Raw genomic sequence first — 21940 nt, 5'->3', positions numbered from 1 at the left:
AAGAAAGCTTTATGGGCTAATGTGGGTTAATTTGTGTAAGAATTATCTATTATAGACTATTTTGGTTAGAGAGTGATTAGGATAATAGGGATAGGTGTTTGTGGTGTGTAAATGAGAATTTGTTTAGTAAATAGACAATTGTGGAAGAATGTAGACAGTGGAGGAAGGTTTTCTGTTTTTTTTTTCTTTTTTAACATGAATGACGCTAGTTTTTTTTTATCTTAGTTTTCTATATATATTTAATATTATTGAGGATTGGTTTATTTTATATAAGCTAGAGAGTGATGGATTTTAGAGTTTATAGTTGTTAGTATATGATTGTTTATGATTGTTTTTTTTAGATATATACCTTGTATTTAGCTCTGGGAAGTCAGGGGGGGGGTAGGGGGGAGGGGGGGAAGGAGGGGGGAAGGAGGGTGGGAAAGGGGGGAGGTAGGGGGGGAGGGGGAGGGGGGAGGTAGGGGGGGAGGAGGGCAGGGGAAGGGGGGTTTTTTAAAGGAAAACTGTATTTTAAAACTTTTCAATAAAAAAAAAAAAAAAAAAAAGAATTGGTGGATATGGGTGTCAAACAGATACTAGGCTGTTCAGTTTTTTCATTAATCTTAAGCACATTTACTGAGTGCATTATTAAACACACATGCTTTCATGCTTCCGAATGCTGAAAAATTGAGTGCCCATGAAATCTCACAATGGAACTTTTCTTTCAAGAATTTTCTAGGGGGTATTTCTTTTATAAACTTACAAGAAGCCAAACTTTTAAAAAGTAAGAAGCTATTGCTATTTTTAATCCTCTATGATTCCATTTTACTTATTTGGACTAAAGCCTTAGACAAAGAAACAGTGATATCTCCCTAAGGTCATTTGTTTTATTGATATTTGAACTTCTAGCAGTGGGATCCAGTATATGTCCTACCGAACATGTGCAGTTGTATCAGGTCTGTGGTTGTCAGGATATTTGTGTGTGTGTGTGTGTGTGTGTAAAGGTAAAGGTTCCCCCGCACATGCGTGCTAGTCGTTTTCGACTAGCGTTTGCCCAAGGACGTCTCCGTGGTCATGTGGCCGGCATGACTAGACGCCAAAGGCGCACGGAACGCTGTTACCTTCCCACCATAGTGGTCCCTATTTTTCTACTTGCATTTTTACATGCTTTTGAACTGCTAGGTTGGCAGAAGCTGGGACGAGTAACAGGCGCTCAGTCTGTTACGCGGCACTTGGGATTTGACCTGCCAAACTGCCGACCTTCTGATCGACAAGCTCAGCGTCCTAACCCTCTGAGCCACCACGTCCCTTCCATATATATGTATATTTAATCCCAAATTACAGTCTACAGTAATTCAGTGCTATTCCAGAGTTACCCTGACTAATGATTAATACAGTGGAAAACCACCTAATATAGTAGAGTGGATGGTACACAGATAGTTTCCTTACATTAAGCCAGCCTCCCCTTTGCAACAATCCTCATAATCAGCAGACTATCAAATAATGTTCTTGAAAAGCAAGGTAGAGGTCACTAATTATACATCCTCCATTACTAGCTGCATCATAGTGTGTCCAGACAAACAGGACTTGGAGAGCTTAATTCCAGATCAGCACATTCATGTAGAATTAAATTCTCAATAATGGAAGTTTTTCTAGCTATTTAAAAGGAGGTTTTTTGGCCCATATGCACCATCATTAAGACATTTTTGGATGGACAATTACACGAAAGGGAGGTCAGACACCAATCTAGCATCCTTCCCCTAACTTTCAAGTTGCAGCCTTCCAACATATTTCCTGCAGTTTTCATGTATTTCTAGTCATTGAAATACTTTTATGTGAAAGCAACTGTGTGTTCATAAACTTACATGACAGTATGGTAATTAGCAGAATCTGTTTAGAAAATAATAAATCTGAGGCTGTTAAGTAAATTAAGCCAAACAAAATGTTTGTACTATTGCAAGAACGAAGCCTTTCTCATATAATCTTTTCAAGTTTGTTGATTTTGTTCATGGTTTTCACATCCTACAACTTTTCAACTGCCAATATGTCATATTAAAATATTTCACATTATTTTCTCTCTTACCCTTGCTCTTCTTTTAAAGAACTAACATATGAAGAAGTGATCAGCTTTAAACCACCTGACTTGAAGATGGATAGCCTTGAAATTGAACAATAAATCCAGACTCCTCTTTTTTGCTATGCTTTACGACGAAGACTATAAAACATCTAGCATTGCAATTCAATTTCCTATATGACAAGCATATATTTTACTATCCAAAGATCTTGGAAAAGCTACAAAAATGCAAGCAAAACAGTCTGAAGAAACATATATTGGGGAGGGGATTGTCTTGTACTATGAATGTAATAATTGCAGAACATTAAGTACTGCTTCATTCTGAAAAATGATGCACTGAAGTTTTCTTTTTAAATTTTGTCTTCTCTGCATGTCCCCAGTGTGACGCCAAAAATGTCTTTTTTAAAAAGAGATTATTTTCTCAAATTGTATAGTTAATGCATGAATATATGTGGAGACAAATAGAAATCCATAGAAGCAATTCCTTATTTTTAAGCATTAGGATGTTTTTCTTTTTAATTTCTAGTTAGTAACATTAGGAAAAGGAGCCAGTGTTGTAAATTAGACATACAGTAAAATACACGTACTTTTACTTGTAGCAGTTTCAAGAATATAAGTGATCAACAATTACAAATCAGTCAAATTTATTGTTTCCTGATAGTATTAAAGTTTGTCATTGTAGTTGTAGAAAAAGTGCAGGACACAATTTTTATTGGGAATTTTGCACTACAGTACAGAGGTCCACAGCATGAGGTCTGGAGGAATAGAGTTTATCTTACAGACTTGAGCTGTTTTGAAGATCAAGCTCTCTGCTAACACAATTTTTCCTGTAATTTTGCAGTGCCTCTCTTTCCATCATCTTGTCAATAAACTGCTTCCTTTTCTAAATTCCTATAGCCTTTGTTTGACAGCTGCATTTTAATCTACCAAATATGGAATACTATGAATGGACTGAAAGAAAAGAAATTTTGGAGAAATATCTTTTCATCAAATATGTTGAATATACCAAGTGAGCAATCTAGCACATGATACTAGCAAAGCTACATCCAAATTGCAGGACTATGGCCATAAAAAACAAAATGGTTCAAAAGAAGATGTCTCCTGCTAATAACCTTGTGAAATGGGATCCAAATGAATATTTAATTTGCTTCCTCCATTCACCCTCCTTTTATAAGATTTAAGATCTGCAGATCCTTTCTCAGCTCTCTTGCTTTATCTGTGAAAATAAGACTGGAAATATCTGATGGCTACGAATAGCTTCTTGGAGATCCCTATTGAACAGATTACAGGGGAAAAAACCCATCAAAATCCAGATTTTTGATGAAAAGAATATCCACTGATTATCCTAAAAACACTTATAGGAACAGGGAATAGTAATAAATAATTAATTCTTATCTCCCTATCCCAGTGTTTTGTTTTCCAAGCTTAACATAGCAAGTATAATGTAGGCAACTGTTGCTTTAATGTAAACAAAACAATGATAAAACCTGCTGTGTTGAATAAAATTATAGGCAAAAATAAATTATCAAATATTAGTCAAAGAAGAATAGTAATACTTTATGTGAAGCATTTAACAGCCACTAACTTTAATCTTTTTAATATTTAGCATTACATTAAAAAAAGAAATCTAGAACATTAAAACTTGTAACAAGATGCTTGCATTTTTTTAATAATTTGGAGATATGATTTCATGACATTAAAATATTCCTCTGTCTTAAGATTACAATTGACATACAATTATCTGTTTGTGTTGAAAAGGCTGATAACAATTCACCCCCAATCTATGTGTATTGCACTGTTGGAGAGTTTACCCAGCCAGAAGAGGCACCAGGATTGTTCAGATAGGAAATGGACCCTTACAGAAAAGATTTCTTGGGTCCAGGAAAAGAAGCAACAGGAAAAACATACAAACTCCACCTTAATTGCACTAGATTTAAGTTGTTCAGGAGAATTACATTGGCAGGATTTCAAGATTCAGTTTACAATACCTTAGTAATACCCTAGTAGTAGTAATGAAGAGCTTTCCTGAAATCCAAGTAGTTCAAAGAGCTTGATGCTGCCATCCTGATCATTGCATTCTGTGCAACAAGCCATCCTTCGGCTTCTCCCATCTGTCTTCCTCACCTGGCTGAGTGTCTCTTCACAAATCACAGCTGTAATTATTTCGGGAAGAGAGGCAGAGCAACACCTCTGCTAGAGATTGCTTGGGAGTCCCACAGAAAAGAGGAGATTTCAGGAGGCTTAATGAAAAATATTTCACCAAAAGGAAGCTAACTCCCTTGCAGCTCAAGAAGAAATGTCAAAAGGCAATAATTAAAGGATTTCCCTAGAACAGCTGCTGGTCAGCAAAGTTAGCTAGCTCGAGACAGCAAAACCAACAGCATCATGGAGAAGGAGGCGAACAGCAGTAATCCAGGCTGGTGCCAGAAACCTTTTTGTGCTGGAAACCCTTTTCCTTACCTGACCAACGAAAGAGGATACATCTGTGCGTAGGATTCCAGGTCCCGATTTTCAGCAGAATACTGCTAGAGGAACAATTTGTCCTCTTTCTAAAGCTCTGCTAAGTTAAGCTGTACATCTAGACTCTTAAATAAATCTAAATTCAATTCTACTCAGTTAATGGATTCCCAATTTTACATAGGGCAAGAACTCTCTTCTGGAGTAGGGAGGGGTTTACCCATCGTATCTGAGATGTTAAAATTATTTTCTAGGAATATGCAGGGTGCATTTCTACAATTTATACAGCTATTGCAGCCAAACATTGAAAAAAAAACATGCCAAAAGCATTATTTAGATTACTTAATCATTTTCAACCATTGTTGCAAATAAAAACTTAAGGCATTGTATCTCATCAAAACTCTAATCCTCTTGATGCATTATAAACTATGCCACATGTTTATTTTTGTTTAGGAATCATGGAAAGCAGTTTCTTAGCCCAATATCCCATGCTAGGCTATCGGGATTAAGGAGCAAGTAAGCCAGAAGGTATGCATTGCCTTGTTCCCCAAACATTTCAACCGTTTTTTAGGATACCCACTCCAGTGTCTTCTACCTAAAGTGCCTTATTCTGCCTAAAGTTGGGCTCGCCCAGGAACTTTTATACTGATCTAATAGAGGACATGGGGAATGGCCTTGAAGAGAAGGAAGAGCTGCTATAAGGCAACAGCGTGGGTCAGAAAACTAAATTGAGAAAACTTACCAGACAAACCTCTGTATATTTCACATGAAGATAAAATGGGGGAGGGATAAGGATATTTGGACTTAGAATATTCTGTTAATGTAGCTGTTGTAATAAAAATAGTTCTAAGCTATATGTATTTGGTTCCTTAGTCTGGTCTTTTTCGGCTGACAGATCTGCAAGTACATTGATAAGCAGTTCATGTGGCTTTACATAAGGTAAATGACTGAGCTCTATAAAGAAGACCAGACTAAAAAACAGACACAGTGTAGACCTAAAGTTCTTTTTATTAGATGAGCCGTCTAGTAATGGAATTCTGCAAATCTGAATGTGTTTCAACTTGCCTCATCTTCTTGTGAATTTGAGGTGTTTTCACAAATTACCTTCTTGACGTGGGTTCAGGTCAAATCTATATGATTGTTGCCTTGGCAATGAATTTTCTTTCCATCCCTCAAGGCCATCTTCTATATTCACTGCAATGATTGATGAGAATAATACAGTGTTTTTCTGCCTACAATTTATGCTTCGATGGCAGTACAAGATTAAAATATGGTCATTTCAAACTAAAACATGAAAATTTAATTAGTATTTGATAGTAAAAAAGAAAACCACTATTATCTCAGAGTAAAATCCGTATCCTAACCTCTTAACCCTGAAGCCATCATTATTGATCCAAAAAATGGCAGTTTTGCTTAAATTTCATAGAAATGAATAGGATTGAAGAAAGTTGTGATGAAATAGTCCTGTTAATTTTAATGAGTCTTAGAGGCAACTAGTTTATTCTGCATAGGAGTTCGTTAACGGTTTAATGGAATTCTTTTCAAAATTATGGTGCTTAGTATTGAATCTCCATTTATTAACTTGTAATATAGTTGTAAATGTCATTGATCAATGAGGCTGATTTCTAATTACAACTCCAATTTTCTGTACTTGTTTGGAAATAAATCTATTGAAATTACTTGTGCAAACATATTCACATTAGACTGTGCATCCAATTGGAAATAAGCTTTTTTAAACACAAGCAGAAGTAAGATATATTTATTACTGTGCTTAAATATTAATGTCAATTAGCAAATGAATTCACTCTTCTACTGTATTGATTTCATTTTTCTGTTTATTGTTTGCCTTTTGTTCTAAGCAGGTTGGTAGCATCTCTAGGGCTTATTTTATTCTATAACAATCCTGTGAAGGTGAGTAGACTGAGAAAAAGGGACTGATCTCCATAACCATGCATGAACACAAACTTCATTTTTCCACAGCTTTTTTTTAAAAAAAGTTAAAGCTTTATTTAGCCATAATACAATATGCAAGGAGATAGATTATAGATAAGATAGATGATAGATATAGATGCCATTTCTCTCTTAAAAAGTACATTAATATTGCTTTGTGTTTGTTTTTTTAATAATACTTTTATTTAAAACAGGTGTGTTTTCAAAAAAAAGATATTGTCTCTGAATGAACGTATGATTACTGAGGTTATATAATTGTACATGACATTAGTAAAAGCTACCAAGTAAAACAGTTGTTTTTATGATTAAAAAGCCCAAGTGTTAATTGTTTAACTTAATCTCATCACTATATTGTTTTAAATGTTTAAAAAAGAAAAATACTCCTAAAAATAATACAGATAAATATTTAGGTTCTGACTTCCTCCTTTTTGTACTTTAACCAAGCAGTCCCTGTTGATGCAAGGTTTAAATAAATGTTTCTCAACCTTGGCAAGACAGGTTGACTTCAACTCCCAGAGTTTCCCAGCCACCATAATGGCTTAGGAATGTTGGGAGTTGAAGTCCATCCATCTTAAAGTTGCAGAGTTGAAAACACTGCTCTAAATGTTTGTATTTACTTTGCTATATAATATATATGGAAGCCATTATTGTTTATTTCCATGGCTGCTTTGATATCGTAACCTACTGAGATTGTAAACTACATATTAGAATCAGGAGCACCCAGAGGGTGTTATTTAAAAAAAAAGTCAATATAATAGCTGTGATAGTGGAATCACTATTTGCCAAGACTCTGTAATAAGCCATCTTCTTTGACTACACCCTGTAGACATCCCTGACTTCAGCTCTAGTGTTACAGAAAGAAACCCTATAACAGAACCATGAAGTGCCCTTTGAGATCTGGATTAGGTTGGACATTCTGGCCCACATGGCCAAGTGAAGGAAGCAAAGTGTCTTGGGTTAGCAGCATCTATCCTCACCCTAGAATAATTAAAGGGGGGGATCATAAAACTGATTTTATAGTATCTCCGTTACGCAGTGAGAAAGCTTTTGCTTTTGTTAACAGCGAGAGAGAAAAAAGGAAGAAGACTCAGAAAGGGCAAACTCAGCATCTTCCTCAAAGCCAGCGAGGACCATGAAATATCTACAGGTGTGCCATTTCTAAAGTGAATTCACAAGAAAAGAAGTGTTTTGTATATTGGCAGGATTTGAAGTCAGCTGAACAAATGGTTCTACTATGTTCCACAAGGCGTCAAAAGTTAATTGTTCACAGGTAAACAGAGTACTCTGCCTAAGCACACTGACACAGCCTTGTTTAGAAAATTGGTCAAGGTCATTAAGCAGAAATTACTCTGCTGAAAGCATATTGTTCAATTATACAGTGAATGTAGCAAAGTGCACACTTGTTAATTGCTGCTTCTGATATAATATTAAAATATAATTGATCTGTAGGGCCCCCAAACCTGATGCAGTTCATTCAAAGCAACAGCAGTCAACAGCAGTTAGTATATTGCAATGGCACACTAAATCGCAGCTGAAAGATTCATGCAGATGTAAAATCAGTTATCTTAAAATATTCACCGTCCTAACACTCCCAGGGCATCTAGAGTGCAGATTAAAAAGGGCTCCAATCATTTACCCAGAGATGTCTTCTTGGCATGCCTTTTTTTAATCTCCCACTTCTCCCAATATTCCTGCCTTGTTAACTGGACAAAAATCATCATCATTTAAATGCATACAAATAAAGAACAACATCTCTTGGAACAAATTAATAGACAGCATGCAAAAGGGAAGCTTGCTTTCATAGGTAACCACTGTCGGCCCTCGATTATGGCGGCAGTTTAGAAAAGTAGGAGGAAAACGTTCACAGAAACCATTTCTCATGTGAAATTAGATCTACAAAGCCAAATTGTTGGAAGAAGTTATGTAAGCCATCTAATCAAATGTGACATTCATACAAAAATCCAAATTAAAACATCCTGACAGCTCTACTTACATAGCCAATAAACTGAATCCCACCACCATTGTTTTGAGTAAATGGTCCACAATCTATCTGCTCTCTTCAAAATCTTCTGGAAATTTAAATCCATTTTACCACATCCTATCTTCTGGGATTATGAGTAATTTTTTTTCATGTGTCAGCTTTTCACACTTTTTTGATAAATTTCAAAAGCAAATAAATGCAAGAAAAGTAAAAACTAACTGAAATATGGAGAAGGTGGAATATTTCACTCTCTGGAAATCCTTTCAAAAGGTTGTCTTTCAAGGTTATTATCTTTATACAGCAAAGAGATTTATGCAAATATAAAAACTAAGGAATATTGCAAATGCTACTTGGAGACAACTAACTGGATTGGACTTAACACAGTACTAACTTCAGTTAGCAGGTTATATAGCATGCCAGAAATAATGGGATTTCATGACATTAAAATATTATTTTGGTAGACCTTCCTCTGTTTTAAGATTACAATTGACATACAATTATCTGTTTGTGTTGAAAAGGCTCATAACAATTCACCCCCAATCCATGTGTATTGTACTTTTGGAGAGTTTACCCAGCCAGAAAAGGCACCAGGGTTGTTCAGATAGGAAATGGACCCTTACAGAAAAGATTTCTTGGGTCCAGGAAAAGAAGCAACAGGAAAAACATACAAACTCCACCTTAATTGCACTAGATTTAAGTTGTTCAGGAGAATTACTTTGGCAGGATTTCAAGATTCAGTTTACAATACCTTAGTAATACCCTAGTAGTAGTAATGAAGAGCTTTCCTGAAATCCAAGTAGTTCAAAGAGCTTGATGCTGCCATCCTGATCATTGCATTCTGTGCAACAAGCCATCCTTCGGCTTCTCCCATCTGTCTTCCTCACCTGGCTGAGCATGCCAGAAATAATGGGAAAGGGGGGTGCAGAAAACAGTTCACTATTAAAAGACACCCTTAATACAGGAATACTGGAATTCACAACAAATTTGGTCATTCTCTCTGTCACCCCAAAAGGACTAGAAATATATATCTTCTTAGAAGGTATTTATCAAACTTATATGCATCTAATTATATATCTTTTTAGCATTTAATCACAAACGGCCAGTTCATTCAATGTATCCCTGATCTAAAACTAAGCAACAAAGCATAGCACACATAATCTCTTCCAAAGAAATATTGCAGACTACAGATGGAAGGTCTTCCCACGCAGATTTTATTTTGTATTTCTGTTATCTCCAGCTTTTCCTTTCCTATTGTCTGTTACTCAGATTTCTCAGCCCACTAGATGTGTATGTTGAAGTACAACACTGGCTAGAAGGAAAAAAGGCTGCAATAATGTCATTTTCGATATACCATAACAATATACTGTAGAAAGCTGGGTTTTCAGCTTCCACTTCATCTTCCCAGTCTTAATAAGATCAATTATGTGCTCCCACTGCTATGTTGGTAACAAATAGAACCAATACTTTTGAAAATCTTGCCAAACATCAATTCTACTAAAGCAGGTTGTTCATATTTTTTGTGCACCTGCTGTACTGAGGCAGGATTGTTTTAGGATGTTCTATTTATTGTTCTGTAACTAGTACAGGATGTAAGCCTAGAGGGAATGGGAAATAGATCATATTGCCAGTACTTTGTATAACTGCTGTTCCATTTATCAGAGAACTCTCTGCTTGAGACACTGAAGTCAGCGTTGGCATAGTCACAGCAGCCATACCTTAATAGAAATCCTTGATGGATCATCAGCTAAGATTCCAGGAGGGGCTTTAATTTTTGTTTGCTTGCTTTGGTTTGGTTTGGTTTTGTGCATCTCACAAGCAAACTAACTGTGGATTAAAAATAACATGCCCAAACAGCTTTCTTCTTGGTGAAGGAATCACTCAAGGTAAAGTGCACAAAGGAGCTTTTAGCAATATCTAATATTTATTCATGAGTTACCTCTAAGCTTCATTCTTAAATAGGCACTGGGGGGGGGGGAATGAGACACTATCTTTTCTCCCTTTTAAGTTACCATGTTTCGGAAAAATCAAGCCAATAAGGGATTACATTGTATTTTAAAAATCTAGGCTACAGAACATACTTTGGGTGATTAGATGGTTCTTATAATCTATACCCTGACTTTTTATAGGGATGGTAGTGATAAGATTGATAAACTGTAAGTAAATGAAAAATAGCAAATGCTAAATTCAGCTTATACTGTATTACTAGATACCTTTAGAAATATGTTCAAAAAAGTTGATATGGCAACCACAAAGTTGCAATTGAAGCTCTCTTCATGAGCAATGCACATTAAAAAAAAGGCTGAGCTTCAATCCTCCCATCATGGCTGCCATCTTGACTTTTTTGACCATATACTAGATACCCCTGGATATCCTTGTTCTTGATTTTGATTTTTTTCTTGACTATCATGCCTAATTGAATTCCCCAGTCAAGATATCAATCATGGGTGGAAGGGGGCACACCATGAGAACATATTTTTGCCCACATGCTCTTCTGTGGTCACCTCCGAAGTCTCCAATTAACCTCCTTTATGAAAAAGGCAATAGAGTACATCACAAATCCTTAAAGAAAATCTATGTGGTTGGTTAGAACTGACATCAGCTTGATGACACAAAATCAACTTTGCCAGATTTATTTTGGTTTTGGATAACATAATGAATCAAGAGGGCTGGTTGAGCTTCAAATAGTCCTAGGGCAGTTTAAGATCAAAACTAAATTTACTGCTGACTGAATTTATACGATTGCACAATATATTACTGTGTGTATCAACCCACTTCATTCCAGTTAAATGTGATTGTGGACAGAACCTAACCCTGAGGCTTGAAAGGATCTCATCCAAGGAAGTTTCTGCAAATTGGAAATTAGGTTTATCGTACATCCTATTTTGATTGGGATTTATTTATGTATTTGAATCCCATCTTTATTTTTACAAAAAACTCAAGGTGACAAACATATCTAACAAGCCTTTCTCCTCCTATTTGGCTTCGCATTCCAGCCAGTTTACAAGTCATGGAGAACAGGGTTACACCAACCCACAAAAGGAGCATATGGCTTTAAAATGTATGGGCTTTGGCATGCTGCACAAAGGGGGAAACAAAATTATGCTAGCTTTATTCGCACTACCCTACAGACTGCAACCTCCTCCTGCTTGAAAATATGATAAACCTAGAAATAGAAATGTTGTTGCTAGTTGCGAAGTCGTGTCCGACCCATCACGACCCCATGGACAACGTTCCTCCAGTCCTTTGTCCTCTACCATCTTCTGGAGTCCATTTAAGCTCACGCCTACTACTTCAGTGACTCCATCCAGCCACCTCATTCTCTGTCGTCCCCTTCCTCTCTTGCCCTCAACCTTTCCCAGCATTAGGCTCTTCTCCAGCGAGTCCTTCCTTCTCATTAGGTGGCCAAAGTATGAGTTTCAACTTCAGGATCTGGCCTTCTAAAGAGCAGTCAGGGTTGATCTCCTCTAGGACTGGCCGGTTTGATCGCCTTGCAGTCAGAGGGACTCGCAGGAGTCTTATCCAGCACCATAGTTCAAAGGCCTCAATTCTTTGGCGCTCAGCCTTTTTTATGGTCCCAACTTTCACAGCCATACATTGCAACTGGGAAGACCATACCCTTGACTATACAAGAAACAGAAATACTACTGGTAGATAGGAAAACTGGAGGTAAGCCTAGGGTTAGGGTTAAGCAACCTTGGCTCTTTTATGACTCATGGACTTCAACTCCCAGAATTCCTGAGCCAGCCGGCTCAGGAATTCTGGGAGTTGAAGTCCACGAGTCATAACAGAGCCAAGGTTGCCTACCCCTGGCCTAGGGAGACCATATCTGTGGCCAGGCTGGGTTTGGAAGCAGTTGAAAGTTTTCTGCGTTTTTTAATCGGGACATGCCTACGTTAGGACTTCAAGCGCAGTTAATTATGAAGAAACAATGTCTTCCGTTTTCAGCAGCTAGAGAGAATCCAAAGGCTCGACAAAAAACATTTTTTTTTTAAATTTTTGTTCCACTACGCCCGGCAGCTGCTTTCCACCACGGACCACCTTGCTGAAAAGCCGGCATTTTCCAACAACGGGGAAGCAAGAGTAAGCCATTCAGGAACTAAAATAATAATAATAATAATAAAGAGTCCAGCCTCGTCCAACCCGCAGCGCTCCCCCGCCCCCCCCGAAGACCGCGGAAGGAAGGGCGGAGAGCGCGAGCGTGTGCACGCGGCCTTTCGGCATATAGCCAAGATACCGACGCGCTGGTCTCCTCCTCCTCCACCACCACCCGGGGAAAGCGAATAAGACGGGTCGGCAACCTCGGCTCTTTTATGACTCGTGGACTTCAACTCCCAGAATTCCTGAGCCAGCATAGCTGGCTCAGGAATTCTGGGAGTTGAAGTCCACGAGTCATAAAAGAGCCGAGGTTGCCTACCTCTGGAATAGGAGAAGGCAAGAGCGGGGAGGGAGGGAAGGGAGGACGGAGCTAGGACCCAGTTCCCTAGAAACCCCCACCCCCGCAAGAGGAGCCGCGCGCCCCCTCCCCCCCCGCGCTGCCACACAAAAGGCCCTGCGCGCGCCAACGCGTCAGGAGCGGGTCCCGGCCCCGCCGCCCTTTTTCCGCCCGGCTGCCGTTCCTCGCAGGGTTTTGGGGTTTTTTCCGCCTTTTTCTCTGCGGGCAACCTGGGGAGGAGGGGAGAGGGCGCGATGTCCGCCCCCAGGGAAGGCTTCTACCGCCAGGAGATCGCCAAAACTGTTTGGGAAGTGAGGGAGCGCTACCGAGAGCTGCAGGCGGTGGGCTCCGGAGCTTACGGCGCCGTCTGGTAAGTTGGTCGCCAAAGGCACAGGGAGCGCCCCTGGTTGCGGGCAGAGGAAAGAGCCCCCGAAGGAGTCTCTCTCTCTCTCTCTCTCTCTCTCTCTCTCTCTGTATATATATATATATATATATATATATATATATATATATATATATATATATATATACACACACACACACACACACACACATATGTATACACACATATATATGTATACATATACATAAACATATACATATACATACATATATATATATATATATATATATATATATATATATATATATATATATATATATATACATATATATATATACATACACACATATATATATACATACATATACACACACACACACACATATATATATATATACACACACGCATACATATATATACACACACACACGCATACATATATACATACATGCATACATACATATACATACATACATACATACATACATACATACATATATATATATATATATATATATATATATATATATATATACACATACATACATACACACACACACACACACACACACACACACACAGGCTCTCTTCCGCGGCAGCCGGTAACCAGAGATGGGCGCCCGAAATGCCAACCTTAGCGCCTTTTCTTCTGCAAACCCAGCGGTTGGACCCGCTGTACTTATTCACCAGTAGATAACGCTCGGATCTGGATACTGAGGGGATCCGTTTTCTGGGTTCGCTCACTTTGCATCAGCCGGGGTCTACGAGAAAGACTCCATTTGATCAAAAATTCACAGTAGCTTTCGTTAAGTTAGCATGCTCCGCACATGAGAGACGGCCAGGGGGTTTTTGGTGTTTGTTTTTTAACAACGTGTCGTGTGAATGCAGCGGTTTATTCTTCCGTGCCTTGAAAGCGAACCCAGAAACCAGTGGGTGGTATTGGCAGGACTTGGGATGGCTTGAAGGTTGAATTTCTTATCTCTGCTCTTTTTTTTTACGTGCCAGGGAGAGAAAAATTCCTGCATTGTTTTGGGGCAGAGAAGGAGGGTGACGCTCTTTGTGAGAGGGGAAAAACTGAAACAAACTCGGGTAGCGAATTACAGTTTTGCAAAAAAAAAAAAAAGTGGCTGGTGTTTTGTAAAGGGAAATGTTTAATTCCCCCCACCCCCAGAAATGTTCTTGCAATACATGCCGTTTTCACTAACTGGAAATGACTCAGCCTTTTAATGGCTTTGCTGCCACAATGGATTAATCAAAGAGAGAAGCAACCTAGAATTAAGGAGAAATTTCCTGACAGTTAGAACAATTAACCAGTGGAACAACCTGCCTCCAGAAGCTGTGAATGCTCCAACACTGGAAGTTTTTAAGAAGAGATTGCATAACCATTTGTCTGAAATGGTATAGCGTTTCCTGCCTGAGCAGGGGGTTGGACTAGATGACCTCCAAGGTCCCTTACAACTCCGTTATTCTATTATCTGAATGTCTTGCCGAGAGTAATTAAAAATAAAAGCCAAATAAACAGCCAAATTTTCTGTTGGAAACCCAATTCCAATAATTTATAGGTAACTTCTAGCAAATCTACGCTGATCTGGTAAAAGTTAAACAAATTGAATCTGTTTTGATGGATGGGAGACCACCAGGAGATTCTACAGCCATAGGGTAGACTGAGAAGCTGAAAAAGCAACTTGGGAAAAGGCAATTGCAAACTACTTCTATATTACTGCCAAAAACACTATGGAGTATGCCCATTACATCACATTACATCCTATCCCTTCCTATTTCCATGTCATTTTAATGTTTCATTCTGTGATTTCCATCTAGCAATTACTGGTTTCTTCGCTTCTGTTGATCCCAGATCTCAAATGGAAATAGGAAAAATTGATGTTTTACTTCCTCTGGCATTTGCACTGATGGTGGTTGGTGTAATTGGCAGTCAGAATGCATTGACAGAACTGCATTTCTGTGACCAGTTATATTTCTGACAGATTTTGGAACATAAAATGCTGGAGTCCTGACTTCAATCTTCAATTATTCTAGAGCAGAGGTGTCAAACTGCCGGCCCGCAGGCCGGACGTCTCATCCCAAAACCGCGTCTATCCCATTGCCGGCAATGGGGAAAAAGTTCTGATACGTTGTGCGACGTCACGTGACATCACAAGTTTGACATGTCTGTTCTAGAACTTATCCAGCTTTTTCCATTCAGGGTAACATTATGACCTGGTCAGGTGGATACATCTGTAGCTCATTTTGTACAATTTGTTCATTGAGTGAACTAAATGGAAGTGAATTTATGTGGAAAAAGTATTCTGAATGGAATTAACTGGAAAAAATATTTGGCTCCTTTAAACTTTCCAGGTTCCAGTCTATTCTAAGTCACAAGAAGCAAAATTGAGTAATGTGTGAAGCAGTGTTACCTAATAACAATAACTGAAAATAATAGAAATGAAAAATGGGAAAAATACAAAATACTGAATTTAAACAATTAAAACGTAATTATGAAAAAAGGTGTGAAAATTGTCATTCCTCTAATTATTGATACATTAGGCAGAATACCACACAGGTGGAATAAATATGTACAAGCACTAAGTATTACTATATTAACTAGATTTACCAAACTCTCCACCTTGCTGGACATGTTATATCTTGGGACACAGAATTTGAATTTCTAAAGAAAACCTTCAAATATCTGATTCTTTTTGTTTATTCTTTATATTTGTTATTCCTTAACTTTAAAAAATAATGCCCTCACAGTTGTAAAGTGATTGAAATGTGCAAGTACAAAGATTAGAAATTCTTCCTAGGCTGGCACCAACTGTGTATTTTACTCTCTAAAATAGAGGTCACCAACCTTTGTCAGTTGGCTGACAGGAGGAAAAGGAAGGGGGAAGCATCATGCATGTGCACATACGCACAGGTCCGCGAGCACACGTGCGCCACAAACAGGATGGGGCAAGTGCCCTGCATGATACTAGCCCTGTCCCATTCTTGTGCGGGGCAGCGCCTTGTTTCTGTGCCCTGCGGCGCAGCAGCGGCCCATTTTTGTGCCCCATGGCATGGTGGTGCCCTGTTTTTGTGTCGTGCAGTGGTGGCCCCTTTCCACGGTGCATGGCATGGTAGCGTCCATTTTTGCACCTTGCAGTGTGGCGGTGGCCCATTTTTGCGCAGTGCAGTGACGCCCCATTTTTGTAGTGCAGTGGTGCTCTGTTTTTACACCCCACAGTGCAGCATTTGCATCCCGGTTTTGCACCTGAGGCGCAGCGGCAGCCCTTTTTTGCGCCCCATGGCACAGCATCCTCTTTTTGCACCCCACAGCCGTGGCACTAAGGCAAGTGAGGGGGTGTGCGCACCCACAGCTTGGGGACACCTGGTCTAAAAGGCAGTCGTTGCATCACTTAATTTCTCCAGCCCAGCTCCTGCTGTGGACAAGAACATTAGGCCCATCTAGGTGAATCTAAATAAGCAAAATGGAAGTAGCTGCCTTCAATTTCAGAAACTCATAATTTTCAATATACGGTATTCAAGACCTATAACCTACGAATATGTGTAACTCTTTTGAAAATGTTTTCAAACTCCTTGAAGAACAGGCAGCTATTGAGGTTGCATGGACACCTGCATAAGATACTAACTTGTGGATCAGAAGGTCTTGCTTACAGTCATGCATACCTGTTTGAATTAATGCAAAATGCCTTTTCTGAGACATCCTTGAAACCACCAGTTTCAGTAGTGATGATAACATGTAGAGCAGAGGTCCCAACCTTTTGGGCACCAGGGACTGGTTCCATGGTGAGAGGTGTTTCCGTGGGCCGGAGGGGGCGTGGTTTCATGTGCAGATGGGGCTTTGCTTGTTTACGCGGACCGACTTCTGCAATGCCACGGCCCGGTGCCAGTGTGTGGACCAGGGGTTGGGGACTCCTGATCTAGAGCCTGTCATGTAACACTTCTTTTGAGAACTGAATGCAAGTTGAGGTATTTACCATTAAAGCCTTACATGGATCAGGGTGTCTGTAGGATTTTCTACTAGTGGCTTCTTACTGTCCAATAAGACCCATCTAAGAGTATCCCCAGCCCCCTAAGGCAGGGCTTTTCAACCTTTTCACCCATTGTACCACTTTTAGGATATGGCAACATCCGAGTACCACCGGTTGCCTAGCAAGGTGTCAAAAACGTGATGACCTCCCCCCCAAAAGGAAAAAAGTGATGAAGTACAGGTAGTCCTCAACTTACAACAGTTCGCTTAGTGACTGTTCGAAGTTACAATGGCACTGGAAAAAGTTCCCCCCAAGCCACAGCCAAGCAAGACACCTGCCTGCCTGCCCAGCGGCGCTCTTCCTCCTGTCCAAGGTTTTCATTGTTGTGAGCATTTCTGTTGAGGATTGCCAGCGGGCGTGGGGTGGTTGCAGCAGGTTTTGGTCCCTTCACATGACCCTGGGACACTGTGACCGTCATAAATATGAATCAGTTGCCAAGCACCTGAATGTAAATCACAAAACCCTGGAGATGCTGCAACATTCCAGCTGATTGGCGCTTCTTCTGGGCTCAGCAGAAGCACCAGGATCAGTGCCGAGCTCCAGCTGGAGCCTGGCGCTGATCTTGGTGCTTCTGCTGAGCCCTGACAGCCCTGCAGCTCCAGCCATCTCTCGCTCAGGTTTGGGCGGTGCTGCCACTGGTTCAGCTCATTCCCCTCCCCCACTACCACCTTTCTAGGCTGGTCGTGTACCACCTGCCAGGTGCCAATGTACCACAGGTGGTACCCGTACCACTGGTTGAAAAGCCCTGCCCTAAGTAATGTCTTCCTCAGGGACCAGTGTTTGCTGTTGCCTCTGTTTTGGAACAACATTCCTCTTCAAGTTTTAACTGGTTCAAATCCCATTGGCTTTTCAGAACACCTCAGAATTTGGCCATGGAAATGGAAGAGGGTAGTGTAATCCCTCTTGTTATGTTTGGCTGTTCCTCAGGTGTTGAGGTTACTGTAGAAGTGAATGTAAGACACTTGAACCTTTTGGATTGGAGTGGCATATGACTTCCAGTAAATAACAATACATTATGTTGTTGCGCTACCTTACCACTACCCCCATTAAACAAAACATGATCTTAAGCAATTACAGTTTGCTGAGGTGACTTCCTAGTTCTTTGGTAAAGTATCTGTTTCTCATGGAGAAATTATCTAGCTCTACTTAAAAGCACGTAAAAATGCAAGTAGAAAAATAGGGACCACTACGGTGGACCACATGACCACGGAGACATCCTTGGACAAGCGCTGGCTCTTCGGCTTTGAAACGGAGATGAGCACCAGCCCCTAGAGTTGGAAACGACTAGCACGCATGTGCGGGGGAACCTTTACCTTTACCTTTACTTAAAAGGATTTGATGGAAGGTGATGGAAAAGAACTGTCAGTGAATCAGTGCCAGTTAGAGAAATGATACAACTTGAGCAGTTTCTTAGGTTTCTTGTTACAATACACCTCTATAACTGATAAACTTACAAATAAGCAAGCTGTTATTATTTGGCGTTTGGCATATCATACATGGACTAGCAGTGTATATTAACATTTCACCCAGATTAGTAAAACACAATACAATATAAATGTTAAAAAGATCTATGTTTATCCATTTGGCTTTCCTTTAGGAATTTATGTTAAAGTTGTTGGGCAGATGTTATGCAAGTGCCATTGGGGGCTTCCTGATTTGAGTCTTCTGGCTGATACAAATGAGGAAGGTCCGCAGGCACCGGTAGTTAAGAATTTTTCTGTTTACTGTCACTCGTGCATCTTGCCTTTGTAAAGCTGGTGGTGCTATATGGATCAGAACAGGAAGTCAGCAAGTCCGAGTGGTTTTAATACATCTACTTGTAATCCTTATGGTATTGTTGAATCTGATATTAACTTGCTAGTGTGGCAGCTGTTAAGGCATACAGGGGCACAGTAGACATACCCTAGTGCTAATGACCTGAGGATGGCAGCTGAAGCTCCCCATTTACTTCCATATAATTTCTGGAATATGGAATATGTTGTTCTTAGTATTGATTTTTGCTACTGTATTCTCTAAATTCATTTTATAGGAAAGAGTCCAGTCCAATGTTACTCCAAAATACGTAGTTACTTTGTTGGTGGTGCTAGGAGTGAACCTCCAGTCAGTGAAGAATTTTCCCAAGATAAGCAAACTTCTTACCACAGTTAGAAGGAGAACAGGACAGAGGTAACCTCATTTGAACAGCCATCCTTATTAATTCATAGACACCCTTGTAGCACAATTAAAGATAAGAGATGAATCCACCTAAGAAAGTTAATACAGTAGCTGTTTTGGCTTAACAGGTCCACATGTCTTCTCTATTTACATCTAATTCAACTCTTCCTGTCTCTGTTAAGTTCAGCTATTGACCAGAAAAATGGAAACAAAGTGGCTATCAAGAAATTGTACCGCCCATTTCAATCAGAGCTTTTTGCCAAGCGAGCCTATCGGGAACTGCGCCTTCTAAAGCACATGAAGCATGAAAATGTGAGTATCTGCTCTAACGAACCTTTTATTTCACAGTTCAGAAAGCCCTTGCGTGCTCTATTTAGCAGCCTAACAGGAACTGTTTAGCATGGACTAACATGGATCTAGATGAAGATCTAAATCAGGGGTCCCCAACCTCCGGTCCATGGACCAGTACCGGGTCACGGCATGCCAGCAACCGGGCCGTACAAATAAGCAAAGCCCCATCTGCGGGATGCAGGCAGCACACAAAACCATGCCCCTTCCAGTCCGCGGAAAAACTTCTCTCCACGGAACGAGTCCCTGATGCCCAAAAGGGATCACTCAATCTGCAAATGCTTATTGAACATTATTGAAACAAACCAGCAGTTAGAATTGGTTAAATGAATAACAATTGAGATCTAAATAGTTAAAACTGGAAGTGAAAAAGACATTAATCTCATAGTCATGATAATAGAGGAACAGAACAGATGGGTGAAAATGCTAACCATAGTTAATATGTAGCCTAACATTACAGAAATGCCAAATTAAAAAAAATTCTTCACGATTAAGTGAGAATTGTTGTAGAGTCTAATGAACAACTGGCATCAGTCTGATGTTCTGTTTACTGAGCCCTTGGCTGAATTTTTTTATTTTTAATTCCATTTATATCCCGCCCTTCTCCGAAGACTCAGGGCGGCTTACAAGCTTAGCAGTAGCCTTCATTCTATGTATATGCCTGCTTATTAGGGCTTTCACACACACCCCAAGCTGCATTATTACAAAGTCAGCTTAATTGCCTCCAACAATCTGGGTCCTCATTTTACCTACCTGGGAAGGATGGAAGGCTGAGTCAACCTTGAGCCTGGTGGGATGCAAACCTGCACTAATTGCAGGCAGCTGGTGTTACTTAAGGAGGCATTAGCCCACTGCTCCACCAAGGCTCTGAATGGTATTGCTGTGTGTGTGTATAGGATCTGTTACTTGTCTGAGATGGTATAGATTCTTCTACTTGAGCAGAGGGCTGGACTAGAAGACCTCCAAGGTCCCTTCCAGCTCTATTTTATATACATATACATACATACGTTTGTGTACACATGCATACACACAGACATATATATGAATGTGTGTTATTGTGTCTGAACAATAATATTTTATGCACAATGCTTGCACCCCTTGTCAGATTTTTGAAAGCTAAAGGGACCAAAGGTTTTTGTTATACCAATTGATACTTCCATGTGTTTTTGACAGCATTAATTGTCTGTCCAATTAAACATTACATGTTTTGTCCAGTAATTATCAGTACTGATTGTGAATCTGGGGATTGAGGAAGAGAATGCTGTCTTGTTGCTAGTTACAAATATTCTGTTCCATTCAAGCCATAACAGTTTTGTTAAAGTGCTGTTTCAGAGTTTTTGTTTTAGCATGGAGCAAACGGAATATATTTTGAATCCATTAAAATTACTCTTTTTCATCATTAATTATCTTCTATTTTTCTGCCAAGCAAGTAAGTTAGTAGGTGAGAATCAGGCAGGTATGTGTTTTCATGCAAGTTAATTTGGTCAGGGTTTTCTTGATGGGATGCAGTAAATCAAGGCTCACCACTTTTTTTGGCTCCTGGCTTTGTCATTTCTAAGATGAACACTTATGGGTCATGAATTTTCATGGGAATATGTGAGATAATTGCAGGGTTGTAATATTTTATCTATTCATTAAATATTTAGGGGAGGGGCATCTATGCTGTGTTGCTAAACCAAATCTAAAATGGGTAGAAATCTTTTAGTGGCGAAGGACCATACTTAATCTTTCTGGACGAATGATGTCTACAAGAGCTTTACGTCTTCCATATGAACAAGACTTAACTGGTGGCAATATAGTGAGAGTCTTTATTTTTTAATTGTGATATATTCTTTAAGATTATTTCCTTGTGTTGCCTACCTCAAAATAGTGTTAGTTTGAGCAGATACAATTCTGGTAGAGGAATCTCTGAAGATGCACAAAGGAAGCTGCAAGTCAACAGTTTTCTCTTCTGATCCAAGGAGACACAAAAGAAAGCAGTGCAAAAAGAAACTTGATCTCCATTGATATCCTCCTTCATATGAAGCTTTTCTAACCTCTAGAGTGTTTTTAGAGGAGTTGAAGAGATGGGAAATCTTAGTTCTGCAATTTGCTCTCACTTGTTCAGATCAAACCTATATACATGAAATGCATGCAACATATAGCATACTAAATGTAACACCATTTCCCTACAGCAAAACAAACCCTGAATTCA

At 39.5% G+C, this 21940-nt stretch overlaps 2 protein-coding genes across 3 annotated transcripts in view; both read left to right on the top strand.

Annotated features, from left to right (window-relative positions):
* The window catches only part of MAPK11 (mitogen-activated protein kinase 11), a 43433-nt gene extending 39780 nt beyond the window's left edge, over positions 1-3653 (top strand). Inside the window, exon 12 of the mRNA XM_083365664.1 lies at positions 2082-3653. Coding sequence (XP_083221790.1) covers positions 2082-2155 — 74 coding nt within the window. The 3' untranslated portion in view covers positions 2156-3653. The remainder of the gene's footprint in view (positions 1-2081) is intronic.
* A 9261-nt stretch (positions 3654-12914) lies between these two features.
* The window catches only part of MAPK12 (mitogen-activated protein kinase 12), a 32283-nt gene continuing 23257 nt past the window's right edge, over positions 12915-21940 (top strand). The window contains exons 1-2 of one of the 2 annotated variants that reach the window (XM_083365666.1): positions 12915-13243; positions 19581-19710. In XM_083365666.1, coding sequence (XP_083221792.1) covers positions 13128-13243; positions 19581-19710 — 246 coding nt within the window. In that variant the 5' untranslated portion in view covers positions 12915-13127. The remainder of the gene's footprint in view (positions 13244-19580; positions 19711-21940) is intronic. The other variant, XM_083365665.1, reaches the window with a different exon arrangement.

The sequence above is a fragment of the Vipera ursinii genome (assembly GCF_947247035.1).
Source record: "Vipera ursinii genome assembly, chromosome: 6".
Classification (NCBI taxonomy): Eukaryota; Metazoa; Chordata; class Lepidosauria; order Squamata; family Viperidae; genus Vipera; species Vipera ursinii.
The sequence above is the reverse complement of the archived record's forward strand: the minus strand, read 5'-3'. Positions and strand labels throughout refer to the sequence as shown.